The following is a 17326-nucleotide window of genomic DNA, read 5'->3' as shown; positions in this document are numbered from 1 at the left end:
TCACTTCGGTGTGGAGAAGACCTTTCAGTGGTTACAACGGCTGGTGTATTGGCCCCAACTACGGCAAGAAGTCGAAGGGGTCTGCCGAAAATGTCGCCAGTTTAAGTTGAGTAAGCCCCTGTAACAAAGAGCTCCCATTCAGACCATCCGAACTTCTGCACCCTTAGAAGTCCTGATTAACTACCTGATGATCGGAACTTCATACAATGGTCACGGACACTGCTTGGTAATGACTGATCACTTCACCAAGTTCGCAGTGCTGACACCTACCCGAGACCAGACAGCAGAAGCTGCTGCTAAGGCCGTCTGTCAGGATTTCATTCGGATTTATGGGTGCCCAAAGCGAATACATTCTGACCAGGGGGCCTGCTTCCAGGTGCGAGTGATGGATGAGCTATACCGTATCTATGGGATCGACAAATCCTGAACAACGCCGTATCACCCCCAAGGGAACGGAGAGTGCGAGCGCTTCAACGGAACCCTGTTGCAAATGTTGCAAACTCTGGAAGAGGACAAAAAGATGAAGTGACCCGAATTCGTGTCCGAGCTGGTGTGGGAGTATAATAATCGAGTTCATGCGACTACTGGCTACACCCCTTACATGTTGCTGTTTGGAAGGAATGGGCGAGAAATTACTGAACTAGAGCTAGAGTCAGAAGACTCCAGCCCAGTCAGCAGCCCAAGTACCTGGATTCGGGAGTTCAGACACCGGCTTCATACAGTGAGAAGATTGGTTGCACAGAAGTTTCAGGAAGTAGAGCGTGCAGTTCGGCCCCCGACCTCGGGTGGGTCACTCCAGCCAGGAGACCGTGTGCTAGTAAGGGCCAAACAATTTAGGAGTAAGCTGGACTATCATTGGGAGGTGTGGTGAAGTTCCACCCAGACAACCCAGTCTACGAGGTCAGACCCGAAGGGGATGACGCCGCGACACCTAGGGTGTTGCACCACAATATGCTGCGGCCCTGCTCCTCTGAAGCAGAGGGCTGTAACGGGGTTGGGCCTCCAAACAAATTGGCTGAGATGCCACATACAGAGACTTTGGGGGATGAAGAAGGATGGGCTACAATGCAGTAGGGCCCGTCACAGCTGTCGATGCCAATCCCGAATGGAGTACAGAATGAATCGGTAGTTGATTCGTCAGATACCCCAGAATCACCTGCGCAGGAGGAGCTCCGCAGAACTGAGTGGGCTAAAGCCTAAATCCTTCCTAACTGGTATGCTCAAGAAGAGTTTATCTGGTCTCAGATCCAACAGAAAACAGAAGAGTGTGCTCAACTCTTGTCTGAACTTGCGCTGCCTGGAAGGAGGCATCAATCCCGCAAGAAATTCACTCGCCCGAGGACTGGTGAGCAAAAAGAGGGGAGGAATGTAGTAGAAGAAAAAAAGCCTTCAGGAGAATACTTGCAGAATGTGTCAAAGATGAGGAGAGATTGCCATCTGCTGGTCAGACACAAACGGAACCAAGATGTGTTAAGAAAGTTGAAGGGGGAGCAGATTTGGCCCTGGACCCGGTCAGATGACTTCCAGGAAGGTTTTCCTGCAAATAAAAGTCCAGCGCGCCAAGCCTGAGGCAGCATTGGCACCAAGCTGCAGAGAGGAGCAGACATGCTGAGAAGCCCAGCGTGGCAGGCCTGAGCCAGAGGCCTGCGACACATAACAGCCAGACGCGAGTGGATGAACTCTGGATTCCCCACAGAGGTGCATCGAGTGCTGCGCCTGCTGTGGAGAGTCGGGACCAGTTTGCGGTGCTGAGTGAGTTCCCAGGACCCGACGTCGCCCGCCAACAGATTAGGTCTGGATCCCTCTACCCCACGGTTTGAGAGATTGCCTCCAACGGCCAAGCAGAGAGGAGCTGGGAGAAGGCTGCGCCAAGAGTGTCATGCCAGCGGAAGCAGAGGAGCTGCACAAGTGAACAGGATCGTCACTTCCACTGTTCAGGGGCAGATGGGTTTAGGATCTCAGGTTGATAGGGGACCGGTTGGAGTGGGAAAAGCTAAACTTGATTTGATTGACTTTGTCCGGAAAAGACTTGTGGCCTAGCGGGAATAACCGGTGACCCCCGCTAGGGCCAATATACAGAGTTAAAGAACTAACGTGGCGATGTGGCACCCCGCTATTACAGGTACCACAGGACCCAAAAAGGGAGCATGGATGGACTTCTCCACAAGAGGCCCTCATTACATAACAGACACCTCCACCCTTCCACCTTATAACACCAGAGGGAGCCTGTTAGGGATATATATACTGGAGGGTGGCGTTAGGTAGGGAGAGTGTGCTGGCACTTTAGTTCAGTGAAGAAGCAGCATGTGAGCTGCTGTGCTGAGGGCCATCCAGGGCCTGAAGCACGTGCTGAAGCCTCAGGGCCTAGAGCGTGGCCGGAGGCAAGGAGAATAGTGAGAGGAGTTATGGGGGTAGAAGAGCATCTTAGGCTCACCCAAGAACACAAACCGGACACCGGGTCCGTGCCTACAGGGTCCTCTACGCCCAGTAGGAATAACCGGTATACCAGGAGGATTCTAGACCCCTGGTCAACCTGAACCTACAATCATTTACAGAACTAGGAGCCACGAAGGCCCCAGCGTCCAGGGATAGTGGTATCCAGAGGAAAGTTCTTACCACCAAGCATACAGGTTAGGAGAGTGAAAGAGTACAGAAGCTAGGCCTAGTTTGAGGCTGGTCAGAAGCTTCAGAGTGAGAGGAAGAAACGGATCAGGAGGCCTTATACCCACTCACTGGGGAGAGTCCAGAAGTGCACCCTTCCTATCAAGTACCCTGGACCGTACCTGCCATCTACACCAGTAAAGGTACTGAAGCGAACCCCCTCTGTGCGTGTCTGTTATTCTCCCCTGACCCGACCGGGCCATCTCTCACCTGCATCCCTTCCATCAACCCTGCCCCGGGGACCCACTCCGTCTGTGGGGAGCAGAAACATCCCAGCTGCCATCCCATCACCCCCGGAGGTCTGCAGCAGTGCTGGTACCCATTACCGGGAACCACAGGTGGCGTCACGAGACAAAACCCATTTTAAAGAGTGACCCCAGGGTACGGGCCCGGGAGCCGACTGCCGTGACATCCCCAGAAGGTAAAGGCCCGGGTACCGAGTCCCCCATATCCCCCTGGGCGAGTCATCTCTTCCTGGCGTCATGAACAGAATTTCGTGCCCGTTGCCACTGGGTACTGTGTGCCGTATTTGAACTGTGTTTGAACTGTGGTGAACATCGCCGCCATTACCACGTTGCCACGCGGGAAGAAGAGCGGCGTAACCGCGGGAACCAGAGAGGCGTGACCATTGGTAGCGCGCGAAGCTCAAGCCCCGCCTCGCGCTCTGACGCAGCACCAGGAAGCGTCAGGTCCTGGAAGGAGACCGTGATCTGCGGAGCTGCGGCCTACCTGATAAAAGTAAAGAAGGTAGGCTACGGTTTACTAGGGGGGCGCAACCATGGCTGACTACCAGCAAGACGCCGGAGCACCGGTTAACGCTCTCGATGCTCAACTCGCGCCCGGCGCTGCTCAGGTCGGAGCGGCCACCCCACCAGCAGGGGTCGTGACTCCAGTGATACCCATGGCCCTGCCGTACGTCCCCGGAGCGAAATGGCTTCCCCAGTATGACGGCAAACCAGACACCCTGTCTGGGTTCAAAAGGAAAATATGCGGTGTATTGGACATGTACTCAACGACTGGTAAACAGAGAGCTGCTGTTGTGCTGGGACAATTGGCTGGTGCCGCAGAGCGGGAAGTTGAAACCTGGCCAGCCGCGGACCAGGAATCAGTATCTATTATATTTAAGAGACTGCAAACTGTCTTTGAAAACCGCACTGAGACAGATCTTCGGATGAGGTTTTACCATTGTACCCAGAAACCTGAGGACAGTATCCGGGACTATGCCTGGCGTTTACAAGAGGCCCTGCGGGCCCTGAAACAGGTTAGTCCAGCCAGCATACATGATGAAGACAAAATGCTGATAGAACAATTCATCCGGGGGTTAAGGTCCCAGGAGGAGAGCAGAACTGTACGGTGGTGGGCCTAAGATCATCCAAATGCCACCTTTGACACCCTGAAGGACATGGCTATTAAGGGCCTTCAGCCCCTGGAAACATCAGATACTGCTATCCAGCGTTACCAGGGTGGGGCCACCCCAATGCCCACAGCACTCACTGCCCCTTCATTAGCGGCTGAGGCAAAAGTGCAAGCAGCGTCCCCTAGCGAGCTGGCAGCCTGCGCTCTGAAGTGCATCAGCTAAGTAAAACCCTGGGGACTGTCCTGAGCGCCCTGCAGCTACAGACGGAGCCCGAGCTGGAAGGAAGGATCCTACTCGCCGACAGTCCTGAGGATGTCCCCTGGATGAGGAGAAGAGGTAGGACAACGCCACCCCATGGGAGGACCAACGACCGACCTTGCCCTCCAGGTGAACTCATTTGCTACCGTTGCCACAAGGCAGGCCACACCACACGGATCTGTCCTTTAAACGGGAAAACCCTGGGGCCGAGGCCGACACCCAGGAATAGATCAACCAGGCCCATCGAGCTGGTACGACCGGTTTGTAGGAGGAAGGCCTTTCCTGTCCATTGTGCTGGACGGCATAGCAACACCTGCACTACTGGACACCGGGTCACATGTAACCATCATACCTGATGTCCTTTACAAAAGGTACTGGTCCATAGATGAACTCCACCCGCCAGCCCCAAACCTCTCTGTGTATGCCTCCAATGGCCTTCCTCTTAACCTAGTCGGGGTTAAGGATGTGACAGTGAAGGTGGGAAGAGTGGAACTAAAGGACCAAGGACTGATTGTAATAGAGTCTAACCCTGGTGATACAAACCCATATATGATACTTGGCACAAATGTTGTTGGTAACTGTTTGGGAGAAGTGTTGTTTTTACTCCAACAGATTGCTGACACTGCCAAACCAGGGCAGAGGAAGGTGCTCCAGAGAGAGATTCGAGCCCTCCTGTACCAGCAACAGGTAAAACTAACAGGTGGTGAGATTGGTAATGTACAGGTGACAGACCCGATACCCATTGTGATTCCCCCAATGAGTGAAATGCTGTTTTGGTGTAGGGCAGCAATAGGTCTCAAGGGACAGAACTACCAGGCGGTAGAAGAGACCGTTAACTCAGAGCACAGACCTACACTCCTAACTGCTAGAGGGGTAGTTGATGTGCGCAATGGGAGGGTACTCGTACGCCTCCTGAATTGTGGGGAGGAGGAAGTCAAATTGCCAAGGTACGCCACTGTTGCCAGACTGTATACTGTGAATAATAATGCCATACACACCGTGGAATCCTTGACCCCACCAGATACAGTGGAGGACAATGACTCCAAAACCCAGCTGGAGGAATGGTGTCAACAGCTCCATGTTGGAACTGATGCCACTCCTGTCCATCAAAAACACGGTGTTTACAGAGTGGTTCAGGAATATGAACAGGTGTTTAGTAAACACCCACTTGATTTTGGAAGGGTCAAAGGGGTACAACACCACATACCCACAGGTAACCATCCACCCATTAAGGAGCGTTACAGACCCATACCACCAGCACATTACCAAAAAGCAAAAGAAATGTTGCATGACATGAAAAAGGCAGGGGTAGTAAGGGATAGCTGTAGCCCCTGGGGAGCTCCCCTGGTCCTGGTCAGAAAGATTGACGGTAGCATGAGGATGTGTGTAGATTATAGACAAATTAATCGAATAACACATAAAGATGCATACCCTTTGCCCCGTATAGAGGAATCCCTGGCTGCACTAAAATCTGCCAATTATTTCTCTACATTGGATCTCACTAGCGGGTACTGGCAAGTCTCTGTTGCTGAGGAAGACCGGGAGAAGACAGCCTTCACCACCCCGATGGGATTAGGCGAATTCAACAGCATGCCATTTGGACTCTGCAACGCACCCGGAACGTTCCAGAGGTTGATGGAGTGTTGCTTGGGACACTGGAACTTTGAGACAGTGCAGCTGTACCTGGATGACGTTATTGTGTACTCGAGGACGTATGAAGACCATCTAAAGCACCTGGCGGAGGTATTTGAGGCATTGTCCCGGTATGGGATGAAACTAAAACCTTCCAAGTGCCACCTGCTCAAACGGAAGGTTCAGTACCTGGGACACGTAGTCATCTCAGAGGGGGTAGCACCAGACCCAGAGAAGGTCACTGCCATCCAGAAGTGTCCTGAACCAAGGAACATCAAAGAAGTACGTCAATTTCTGGGACTGGTCGGGTACTACAGGAGGTTCATTAAGGACTACACCAAAAAGGCAGCACCTTTACAAGATCTCCTAGTAGGACAGTCCAAAAGAAGTAAAAGTCCCCCATTCCAGTGGGGCAAAGAACAAACTGAGTGCTTTGCATTAATGAAGGAAGCCCTAACCGGTGAGGAAATCCTGCCTTACCCCGACTTCAGCCAACCTTTCCTGTTATACACAGATACCAGCAACAAGGGACTGGGAGCTGTGTTGTCCCAGAAGCAAAACGGCAGAGAAAAGGTAATTGCCTATGCCAGTAGAAAGCTTCGCCGTACTGAGAGGAACCCGGAGAATTACAGTTCCTTTAAGCTGGAGTTCTTGGCCTTGGTCTGGGCTATCATTGAAAGATTCAAACATTACCTTGCCTCAACTAAATTTAAAGCCTTTACCAACTATAACCCCTTGACACACCTGGAGACAGCCAGGTTGGGAGCCATGGAACAGCGCTGGGTGGCCAGATTGTCGAATTACCAGTTCACAATCAAGTACCGGGCAAGTCACAAGAACACCAATGCTGATGTCCTGTGAAGAATGCCCCACCAGTCGGACACCGAGGATGAACTGGATGACCTAGAAGAAATTGAATTACCTGCTTTCCACAGAAATGGAATGGTCCACGAGCAACATACTTCCAGAAGACGTCATGGTAAGACGCTAAACCCTTTACCTCATCACAGCTGGAAGGAGACTCAGGACAGTGACCCGGTTGTCAGCCTCATCAAAGGACTGATAACCCAAGAAGGTTCTCACCTGGAGAAGGATGCTCCCCCACAAGCCAAACACCTGTAGAATGAGAGAAGCCGGCTGATCATCTACAGAGAAAAGCTGTGCAGGAGGTATGTCAACCCTAGAACCCATGAAATGGTGTGGCAGATTGTAGTGCCCAGGACGGATATCCAAATGGTGCTAGAGGCCTACCATGACCAAGCAGGTCATTTTGGCTGGAAGAAGCTGGAAACCCTGCTGAAGGACCGGTTCTATTGGGTTGGAATGCGGAGTTCCATAGAAAGGTGGTGCCGGAATTGTGGGCCCTTTAGCCTCAGAAGGAAAGAATACAGAAGTCAGAAAGCACCCTTGCAGTCCATCAAAACAACCCAACCCCTGGAGATTGTCGCTCTGGATCATGTCAAACTGTCGCCCAGCAGATCAGGCTATTCCTATGCCCTGACCATGGTGGATCACTATTCCCGGTTCCTGGTGGTAGCCCCTGTCAAGGATCTGACAGCAGAAACCGCAGCAAGAACATTTCAAACTTACTTCTGCAGGCCCCATGGATACCCGGACAAGGTGCTAACCGATCAAGGCCCTGCCTTTGAAGCTGAGCTGGATCAGGACTACACCATATCATCCTCAGACCAACGGTATGTGCGAGAAAATAAATAACATCGTCATTGACCTGTTAAAAACCCTACCTTTGGAAGAGAGGAACCAGTGGCCAGAAAAGCTACCTGACCTAGTGGACCTGTATAACCACATACCTGTGAGTTCTACTAATTGTACCCCAGCGTACCTCATGAGAGCAAGACCTGGAAAATTGGCCATGGACCAGGAGCTCGGAGTGGTAGAACCTGCTGCAGATACATCCACAGAAGACTGGGACACAAATCGGCAAGAGCAGTACAGGAAAGTACAGGCCTGTGTTGAAGACAGCCTAAACAAAGTCAGGGAAAGACAAGAAGCCCAGTATAACAAGCATGCACCAGCAGAACCCTTGGCACCCGGAGAAATAGTGCTAAAGCGGAAAAGAAGAGGTCACAAGCTCGATGACCAGTGGGAAAGAGAGCCCTACACCATGTTAAATTCCAGATTTGACAACACCAAAACCTGCCTGATCAGCAAAGATAGAGGTAGGACAACTACAACAGTCTCCAGAGACCACTTGAAATTGTGCCCAAGTCTACTGAAGACACAGGAGGAAGAAGTACCTCTTAAAATACCGGAAAAACCCAAGGAAGATGTAGTTCATACAGTCCTAGGAGACTTCCCCGCGGACTGGCCTCAACTCGATGAAGCAGTTATAATATCAGTGATACACTTCTGTCAGCCACAAGAAGGACCTGTGAACACCCTAGAAGAACCTGCTCAGGAACAGGAAGAGTCCCCAGTAAGAAGACTATCGCCAGTGGAAGCAGAACCTGAGGGTCCAATAAACAGTGCACTTGCCAGTCCTATAGAGATGTTGAGGCAGTTCTATAACTTACCCGCACGTAGACCTGATAGGTTAGCGGATAGTGCACGCACGTTAGAGACAGACACCAGTATCACCCCAGTGCTACCCAGATCCACACGCAGCACACAAGGCCAAATCCCTACCAGGTATAGGGAATAAGGTACCAAATGCCTACTGTGTAAATAGTTACCCGTAAGGGTACAAACAGTTATATGTGTGTGAACTGAAAAATGTATATATGTGCCTTTAGTTACCCGTGAGGGTATAAAGACTTGCAGGCTGAGGACTGTGAGCAGCCAAAAACTGTCCCTGTAAATAGTTGCACTTATTAAATTGCCCCTTATTGGTTTTATATTAAAAGACCACTGAACAAAAACCCGTTTGGCGTGGCCGAAGACGTGGTCCAACTCCTGGATCACTTATGCCCTGTAGCCATGCCCCGTTGAGGGTTTTCAGATGGGTCCCTCATGCTGCTCATGTTGCACCTTCACCAGTGAGATGGACACCTGGTTATGGGACTCACTGTAATTTTGATATGTGTTATTGTTATTATAATTGTAATTGTTGTTGTTACCTGTTTACAAAAAAAAAATGCTTCAGTCCAGGAGTACTGAGTTGTACTAGGGGGGAATGTGGCACCCTGCTATTACAGGTACGACAGGACCCAAAAAGGGTGCATGGACGGACTTCTCCACAAGAGGCCCTCATTACATAACAGACACCTCAACCCTTCCACCTCATACCACCAGAGGGAGCCTGTTATGGATATATATACTGGAGGGTGAAGTTAGGTAGGGAGAGTGTGCTGGCACTTTAGTTCAGTGAAGAAGCAGCATGTGAGCTGCTGTGCTGAGGGCCAGCCAGGGCATAAAGCACGTGCTGAAGCCTCAGGGCCTAGAGCGTGGCCGGAGGCAAGGAGAAGAGTGAGAGGAGTTATGGGGGCAGAGGACCATCTTAGGCTCACCCCAAAACACAAGCCGGACACCGGGTCCTCGCCTACAGGGTCCTCTACACCCAGTAGGAATAACCGGTATACCTGGAGGATTCTAGACCCCTGATCAACCTGAACCTACAATCATTTACAGAACTAGGAACCATGAAGGCCCCAGCGTCCAGGGATAGTGGTATCCAGAGGAAAGTTCTTACCACCAAGCATACAGGTTAGGAGAGTGAAAGAGTACAGAAGCTAGGCCTAGTTTCAGGCTGGTCAGAAGCTTCAGAGTGAGAAGAAGAAACGGATCAGGAGGCCTTATACCCGCTCACTGGGGAGAGTCCAGAAGTGCACCTGTGGCACCCCTGAGGGTTCGACCGCCACAGGAATGCTGCACTTCTCTAATGGAGTGTGGTGTTCCTCCTCTGAGGTAAGCCCAGTGCGATGGTTGCGACCCAGCCTTGCATCCAACACCACACTTCTCCACCAGAGGGAGCTAGTATGCACTAGGTGCTGCTCCCCTGGTTACAGGGAGACTGGGGAACACAAAGTGGTAGGAACCAGTTAGTGGGTGAGGGTGGAGGACTTACCAGTAAGTTACACTTTAGATTTCATATTTAATAGAATGCCATCTTTGATCTTGGTTCTTCTTCGGCTGTTCTAGTGGTCGTACTGTGATGTCAAACTGCTGTGTGTTAATGTTACTTCCCTTCGGGAGCGCAGATCCTGTGTGGGCCTGCACCGGCAAGGGACACAGCCCTCATACCCTGGCCTTGGGACGAGAGGTAGGTTGTAGACAAGGAATGTCTCAACCCGGCCAAGGACCAGGATCAAGAAGGCCCCGGGAGCTTTAGAGTGTGGCTCCCTAGCAAATGGGTTCCGGGGAGGATGCAGACGGAGCGGAGTACGCCACCTGTCCTCGCCTACCTGATCTATTCAGAGGGATTCCGGCTGCAAAAGGGGTACCGGCCCCCGACACCCGACCTTGTACTCCATGTCCTGGACGGGAAAGCCCGGTTAGGCCCTGAGGATCCCACCGGGCATCGGATGGAGAGGAATTGCCACCCGTGCCCTAGTCCTGAGAGGAGCTCAGAGGGAGTCCTGGCCTATCCACACACGCACAGACGGGAAAGGGGGAAGTCTGTAGTGCAGGAACACTCTGGTGTAGGGTCACTACCGAACACTGGACTTCCTCGGAGGTAGTCGGACCCCGTCCCTGGTGGCCGCGGGACTCCACGGGGAGCAGGGAGTCGCCTTCCCGCTGTCATCTCTGAGTGAGTAAAAGCCTTGGAAGTTCACCCCTATGGCCTCCGGACTGTTCATTACGCGCCATACCATGCGACGCGGTGCCCGTACTCCCCGTACTACTACCCCCTCTCTTTCCTGTTTGCCTGCCCTGAGGCCTTGCTCCGCCTGTGGGGAGCAGTGAGAACTTTGGCCGCCATGACACCTGGCCTCAGCGGACTGTAGCGGCGCTGGTGACCCTTTACCAGGCACCACAGGTGGCGTAGTCGTTAATCAGCCACTCAACCCGGACAAGCCCACACCATCTCTTTCTAATGTGACGGCCCTGAGCACGGGTCGGGCCCGGGCCACGGCTGCATCCCATCTCTCCAACAGGGCCCGACACCGAGTCCCCCAACACCCAGGGTAAAACATGGGCTTTGCGAGTAGAGGCGTCACACACCCTTCCTATCAAGTACCCTGGACTGTACCTGCCGCCTACACCAGTAAAGGTACGGAAGCGAACCCCCTGTGTGCATGTCTGTTATTCTACCATAACCCGACCGGGCCATCTCTCACCTGCATCCCTTCCATCAACCCTGCCCCGGGGGCCCGCTCCGCCTGTGGGGAGCAGAAACATCTCAGCTGCCATCCCATCACCCCCAGAGGTCTGCAGCAGCGCTGTTACCCATTACCAGGAGCCACAGGTGGCATCACGAGACAAAACTGTTAACAAAACCCCTTTTAAAGAGTGACCCCAGGGTACGGGCCCGGGAGCCGACTGCCGTGACATACCCAGAAGGTAAAGGCCCAGGTACCGAGTCCCCCATATCCTCCTGGGCGAGTCAGCGACTCCCACAATTGAGTGCATCACACTATCTTCAGAGACTTTGCATTAATACTTCAAATTACCCTTTGTTATCCCTGTTACCATTCCCTTGTTTAGAACACCTGTTGCATATATATATATAAACTATTTATATCCACCACTGACTGTCCTCGCCTTGTGTCTCTGTGCGTTGCATTCCGGCACCTGCATTACACACCCGTGACACTTAGTCACTGAGAGGTTAATATGGGGAGCACTTGTGTTGTGTAGAGGGTACAGATGAGCTGGAGAAACAAGGGGTCATAGATGTCTTGGAAACAAACTCTGTGGTCATTGGAAGAAGGGCTGGGCTGGATCGAGAAGAAAAAGGAAATAGTGTCTACATAGAGGAGTAGTCACTTGTAGCTCACTGGATTTAATAACTATGTATTCTGATCAGTGTCTGTGTCTAAAATTATATTCTCTTGTATTGTTTGCTGTTTGATAATGCTCTCCAGAGCTGTCGAGTGGAAGTTTATAAAGGTACAGTATATGGTTTTAACTGTGCTAAACATGTGACATTAACTTTATCCTTTGGTACAGTAAAATTTAAATATTTTATTCTTTAATGAACTTTTATGTATATTGCTATATTTCGACACCTATAACCTTCATATTTTTTAAGTAAAGAGCTGTGTGAGGGTTCATTGTTTGCAGGAAGTATAGTGATTTTTTTCCTATTACAATTTTTACAATATTTTTTGTTTCTTTTTGTATAGGTCATAGAGGGGGTGATTGGAATTTTTAATATTTGAGTCAGGGCTTAATAGAAATACTGATACGGAATGTCTCTTGGCTTTCACTAGGCCATGAGCTGCCATCCCGGTCCTATGCAAGCTTATTGCATTGAGGGCAGAGTGGACGTTGAGGGACCTTCCTCTGAGTACCTCTTCAGATACCACAGTTGTTACAGTGGCATCTGAGCTGTTAAGTTTATGTGATCAGAGTTATGGTGTGTCTGCTCCTAAAAACTGTGTGCGGTGTGGATATAAAGCTTCTGTGTGCTATCTACACATAGAGATTAGTGTTGAGCGAGTATGTTCTATTAACCCTTTCGCCGAGTATGCTCGGGCCGAGCTCCGAGTATTTACAGCTGCTCGGTGATATGGTTGAATCGCTCCCGTGTGCTTGATTTGCAACTGTTTGACAGTTTTATTACATGAGAGGAATGTCTATTTCTTACACATTCCTCACATGTAATAAAGCTGTCAAACAGTTGCAAATCATGCCCACGGGAGCGATTCAACCATATCACCGAGCAGCTGTAAATACTCGGAGCTCGGCCAGAGCATACTCGGAACAGAACATACTCGCTCAACCCTAATAGAGATGCAACAAATGACAGATATATCCGTCACAGGTCATTAAAGGGTTATAAGGGCTTTCTCATTACAGAAAGTGATGTCATATTGGTAAAATATGCCATCATTAGAATATTGTGGGAGCCTAACTTCTCTACAGTGGAAAAACAATATGGGCCACAGTTCTAAATCAGCGCTGTGGCCACTACATTTTCAGGATTGGTGGAGATCCCAGAGATCAGCACCTCATCATTAAGAAAGTGATGGCATATCCTGGAGATATTTCATAACTTTATGGGATGGAAATAAATCTTTAACATTTATTTTGATATATTAAAACTCAGGTTAACTTCAGAAATGGAAATGACTGGTTGGGCAGCAATATTTAAAGAGGCATAATGTTGCACGTTAATATAACTCTGAAAAAGTAATATTTTCATATATGTATATGTAGATCAATCCCCTAGAATCCATATCACTAAGGGTCCCTTGACACCTATTCCAACTACATAGGAGAAAGTTTCCGGTTGCCTGACATGGTGCCTTTTGTTCACAAAAAGAGAGTACTAGGGAACTGGAATGGAAACAAAACAACATAAACACTGATGTAAATGACTGGTTGAGCGATGTCCCTGTACATTGCTGTGTGCTCAGTAATAAGACACAGTATCTGTTTTCATACAGGTGAGCAGAATATAAGTAGCTGACCGATTACACTGTTTATTCAGCCAGGTGTAATGTGTGGGTGCAGGAATGTAGTTCAGGTGATAAGAGCCTTTTATCCAGATAGCCACAGCAATGAATGACATGTTAGGAGTAATTATTGCACACCAGCAGCACTTACAATAGTTAATCAATATCCCAGAACAAACATAAGCCTTTTATTCTACCTGTTGGAGAATTTCAGGACTTCTTTGCTTTGGACACACAGTTAACAAACTCTTCAATTTTTCAAAATCCTTTTTCTAAAATAATAAATTAAAATGAAAATCAATCTAGCATGTGGCTTTATCATATAATTATCTCATGTCATAGAATATATACGGCACACAGACTATATCGTATATTCCATTCACAAGTACATCTATCAGAATTGGAACATAACGGATGACAGGTAAATCAGAAACGTCACTTGAATAAAGCAAACACATATATATACTGTATATACACTGCTCAAAAAAAAAAGGGAACACTTAAACAACAGAATATAACTCCAAGTAAATCAAACTTATGTGAAATCAAACTGTCCACTTAGGAAGCAACACTGATTGACAATCAATTTCACATGCTGTTGTGCAAATGGAATAGACAATAGATGGAAATTATTGGCAATTATCAAGACACCCTCAATAAAGGAGTGGTTCTGCAGGTGGGGACCACAGACCACATCTCAGTACCAATGCTTTCTGGCTGATGTTTTGGTCACTTTTGAATGCTGGTTGTGCTTTCACACTCGTGGTAGCTTGAGACGGACTCTACAACCCACAGAAGTTGCTCAGGTAGTGCAGCTCATCCAGGATGGCACATCAATGTGAGCTGTGGCAAGAAGGTTTGCTGTGTCTGTCAGCGTAGTGTCCAGAGGCTGGAGGTGCTACCAGGAGATAGGTCAGTACACCAGGAGACGTGGAGGGGGTCGTAGGAGGGCAACAACCCACCAGCAGGACAGCTACCTCTGCCTTTGTGCAAGGAGGAACAGGAGGAGCATTGCCAGAGCCCTGCAAAATGACCTCCTAGAGGCCACAAATGTGCATGTGTCTGCACAAACGGTTAGAAACCGACTCCATGAGGGTGGTATGAGGGCCCGACGTCCACAGATGGGGGTTGTGCTCACAGCCCAACACCGTACAGGATGCTTGGCATTTGCCACAGAACACCAGGATTAGCAAAGTTGCCACTGGCGCCCTGTGCTCTTCACAGCTGAAAGCAGGTTTACACTGAGCACATGTGACAGACGTGACAGAGTCTGGAGACGCCGTGGAGAGCGATCTGCTGCCTGCAACATCCTTCATCATGACTGGTTTGGCAGTGGGTCAGAATTGGTGTGGGGTGGCATTTCTTTGGAGGGCTGCACAGCCCTCCATGTGCTCGCCAGAGGTAGCCTGACTGCCATTAGGTACCGAGATAAGATCCTCAGACCCCTTGTGAAACCATATGCTGGTTCGGATGGCCCTGGGTTCCTCCTAATGCAGGACAATGCCAGACCTTATGTGGCTGGAGTGTGTCAGCAGTTCCTGCAAGATGAAGGCATTGAAGCTATGGACTGGCCCGCCCGTTCCCCAGACCTGAATCCGATTGAGCACATCTGGGACATCATGTCTCGCTCCATCCACCAACGTCACGTTGCACCACAGACTGTCCAGGAGTTGACAGATGCTTTAGTCCAGGTCTGGGAGGAGATCCCCCCAGGAGACCATCCACAACCTCATCAGGAACATGCCCAGGCATGGTAGGGAGGTCATACAGGCACGTGGAGGCCACATACAATGCTGAGCCTCATTTTGACTTGTTTTAAGAACATTACATCAAAGTTGGATCAGCCTGTAGTGTGTTTTTCCACTTTAATTTTGGGGGTGACTCCAAATCCAGGCCTCCATTGGTTAATAAATTTGATTTCCATTGATGATTTTTGTGTGATTTTGTTGTCAGCACATTCAACTTTGTACAGAACAAAGTATTCAGTGAGAATATTTCACATTCATTCAGATCTAGGATGTGTTATTTGAGTGTTCCCTTTAATTTTTTGAGCAGTGTATATATATATATATATATATATATATATATATATATACAGTACAGACCAAATGTTTGGGCACACCTTCTCATTTAAAGATTTTTCTGTATTTTCATGACTATGAAAATTGTACATTGACACTGAAGGCATCAAAACTATGAATTAACACATGTGGAATTATATACTTAACAAAAAAAGTGTGAAACAACTGAAAATATGTCTTATATTCTAGGCTCTTCAAAGTAGCCACCTTTAGCTTTGATGACTGCTTTGCACACTCTTGGCATTCTCTTGATGAGCTTCAAGAGGTAGTCACTGGAAATGGTCTTCCAACAATCTTGAAGGAGTTCCCAGAGATGCTTAGCACTTGTGGGCCCTTTTGCCTTCACTCTGCGGTCCAGCTCACCCCAAACCATCTCGATTGGGTTCAGGTCTGGTGACTGTGGAGGCCAGGTCATCTGGCGTAGCACCCTATCACTCTCCCTCTTGGTCAAATAGCCCTTACACAGCCTGGAGGTGTGTTTGGGGTCATTGTCCTGTTGAAAAATAAATGATGGTCCAACTAAACGCAAATCGGATGGAATAGCATGCCGCTGCAAGATGCTGCGGTAGCCATGCTGGTTCAGTATGCCTTCAATAAATCCCCAACAGTGTCACCAGCAAAGCACCCCCACACCATCACACCTCCTCCTCCATGCTTCACGGTGGGAACCAGGCATGTAGAGTCCATCCGTTCACCTTTTCTGCGTTGCACAAAGACACGGTGGTTGGAACCAAAGATCTCAAATTTGGACTCATCAGACCAAAGCACAGATTTCCACTGGTCTAATGTCCATTCCTTGTGTTCTTTAGCCCAAACAAGTCTCTTCTGCTTGTTGCCTGTCCTTAGCAGTGGTTTCCTAGCAGCTATTTTACCATGAAGGCCTGCTGCACAAAGTCTCCTCTTAACAGTTGTTGTAGAGATGTGTCTGCTGCTAGAACTCTGTGTGGTATTGACCTGGTCTCTAATCTGAGCTGCTGTTAACCTGCGATTTCTGAGGCTGGTGACTCGGATAAACTTATCCTCAGAAGCAGAGGTGACTCTTGGTCTTCCTTTCCTGGGGCGGTCCTCATGTGAGACAGTTTCTTTGTAGCGCTTGATGATTTTTGCAACTGCACTTGGGGACACTTTCAATGTTTGCCCAATTTTTCGCACTGACTGACCTTAATTTCTTAAAGTAATGATGGCCACTCGTTTTTCTTTACTTAGCTGCTTTTTTCTTGCCATAATACAAATTCTAACAGTCTATTCAGTAGGACTATCAGCTGTGTATCCACCAGACTTCTGCACAACACAACTGATGGTCCCAACCCCATTTATAAGGCAAGAAATCCCACTTATTACACCTGACAGGGCACACCTGTGAAGTGAAAACCATTTCCGGTAACTACCTCTTAAAGCTCATCAAGAGAATGCCAAGAGTGTGCAAAGCAGTCATCAAAGCAAAAGGTGGCTACTTTGAAGAACCTAGAATATAAGACATATTTTCAGTTGTTTCACACTTTTTGTTAAGTATATAATTCCACATGTGTTAATTCATAGTTTTGATGCCTTCAGTGTGAATGTACAATTTTCAAAGTCATGAAAATACAGAAAAATCTTTAAATGAGAAGGTGTGTCCAAACTTTTGGTCTGTATATATATATATATTATTGTGTGAGTTGCAGGCATTTACTTACAGCTTTTAGTGCGGGTCTACCCTTGAATCTTGCTGGTCAGTTGTCAATAATATTGGAATTTTCTTGCTGCATAACCTCTATGTTCAAAAGTGTGCCCAAAGAGATGAGGGATATCTTGAGCAACAAGGAATGTGATTATAT

General features: G+C 48.9%; 1 protein-coding gene across 6 annotated transcripts in view; it reads right to left on the bottom strand.

Annotated features, from left to right (window-relative positions):
* The window catches only part of LOC141159456 (uncharacterized), a 511885-nt gene that overhangs the window by 262953 nt on the left and 231606 nt on the right, over positions 1 to 17326 (bottom strand). For all 6 annotated transcript variants that reach the window (XM_073645460.1, XM_073645463.1, XM_073645461.1 and 3 more), the window contains one exon: positions 13626 to 13700. In XM_073645460.1, coding sequence (XP_073501561.1) covers positions 13626 to 13700 — 75 coding nt within the window. The remainder of the gene's footprint in view (positions 1 to 13625; positions 13701 to 17326) is intronic.

The sequence above is a fragment of the Phyllobates terribilis genome, unplaced genomic scaffold (genome assembly GCF_046119375.1).
Source record: "Phyllobates terribilis strain yellow unplaced genomic scaffold, ASM4611937v1 Scaffold_1__5_contigs__length_1240528914, whole genome shotgun sequence".
Taxonomy (NCBI): Eukaryota; Metazoa; Chordata; class Amphibia; order Anura; family Dendrobatidae; genus Phyllobates; species Phyllobates terribilis.
The sequence above is the reverse complement of the archived record's forward strand: the minus strand, read 5'-3'. Positions and strand labels throughout refer to the sequence as shown.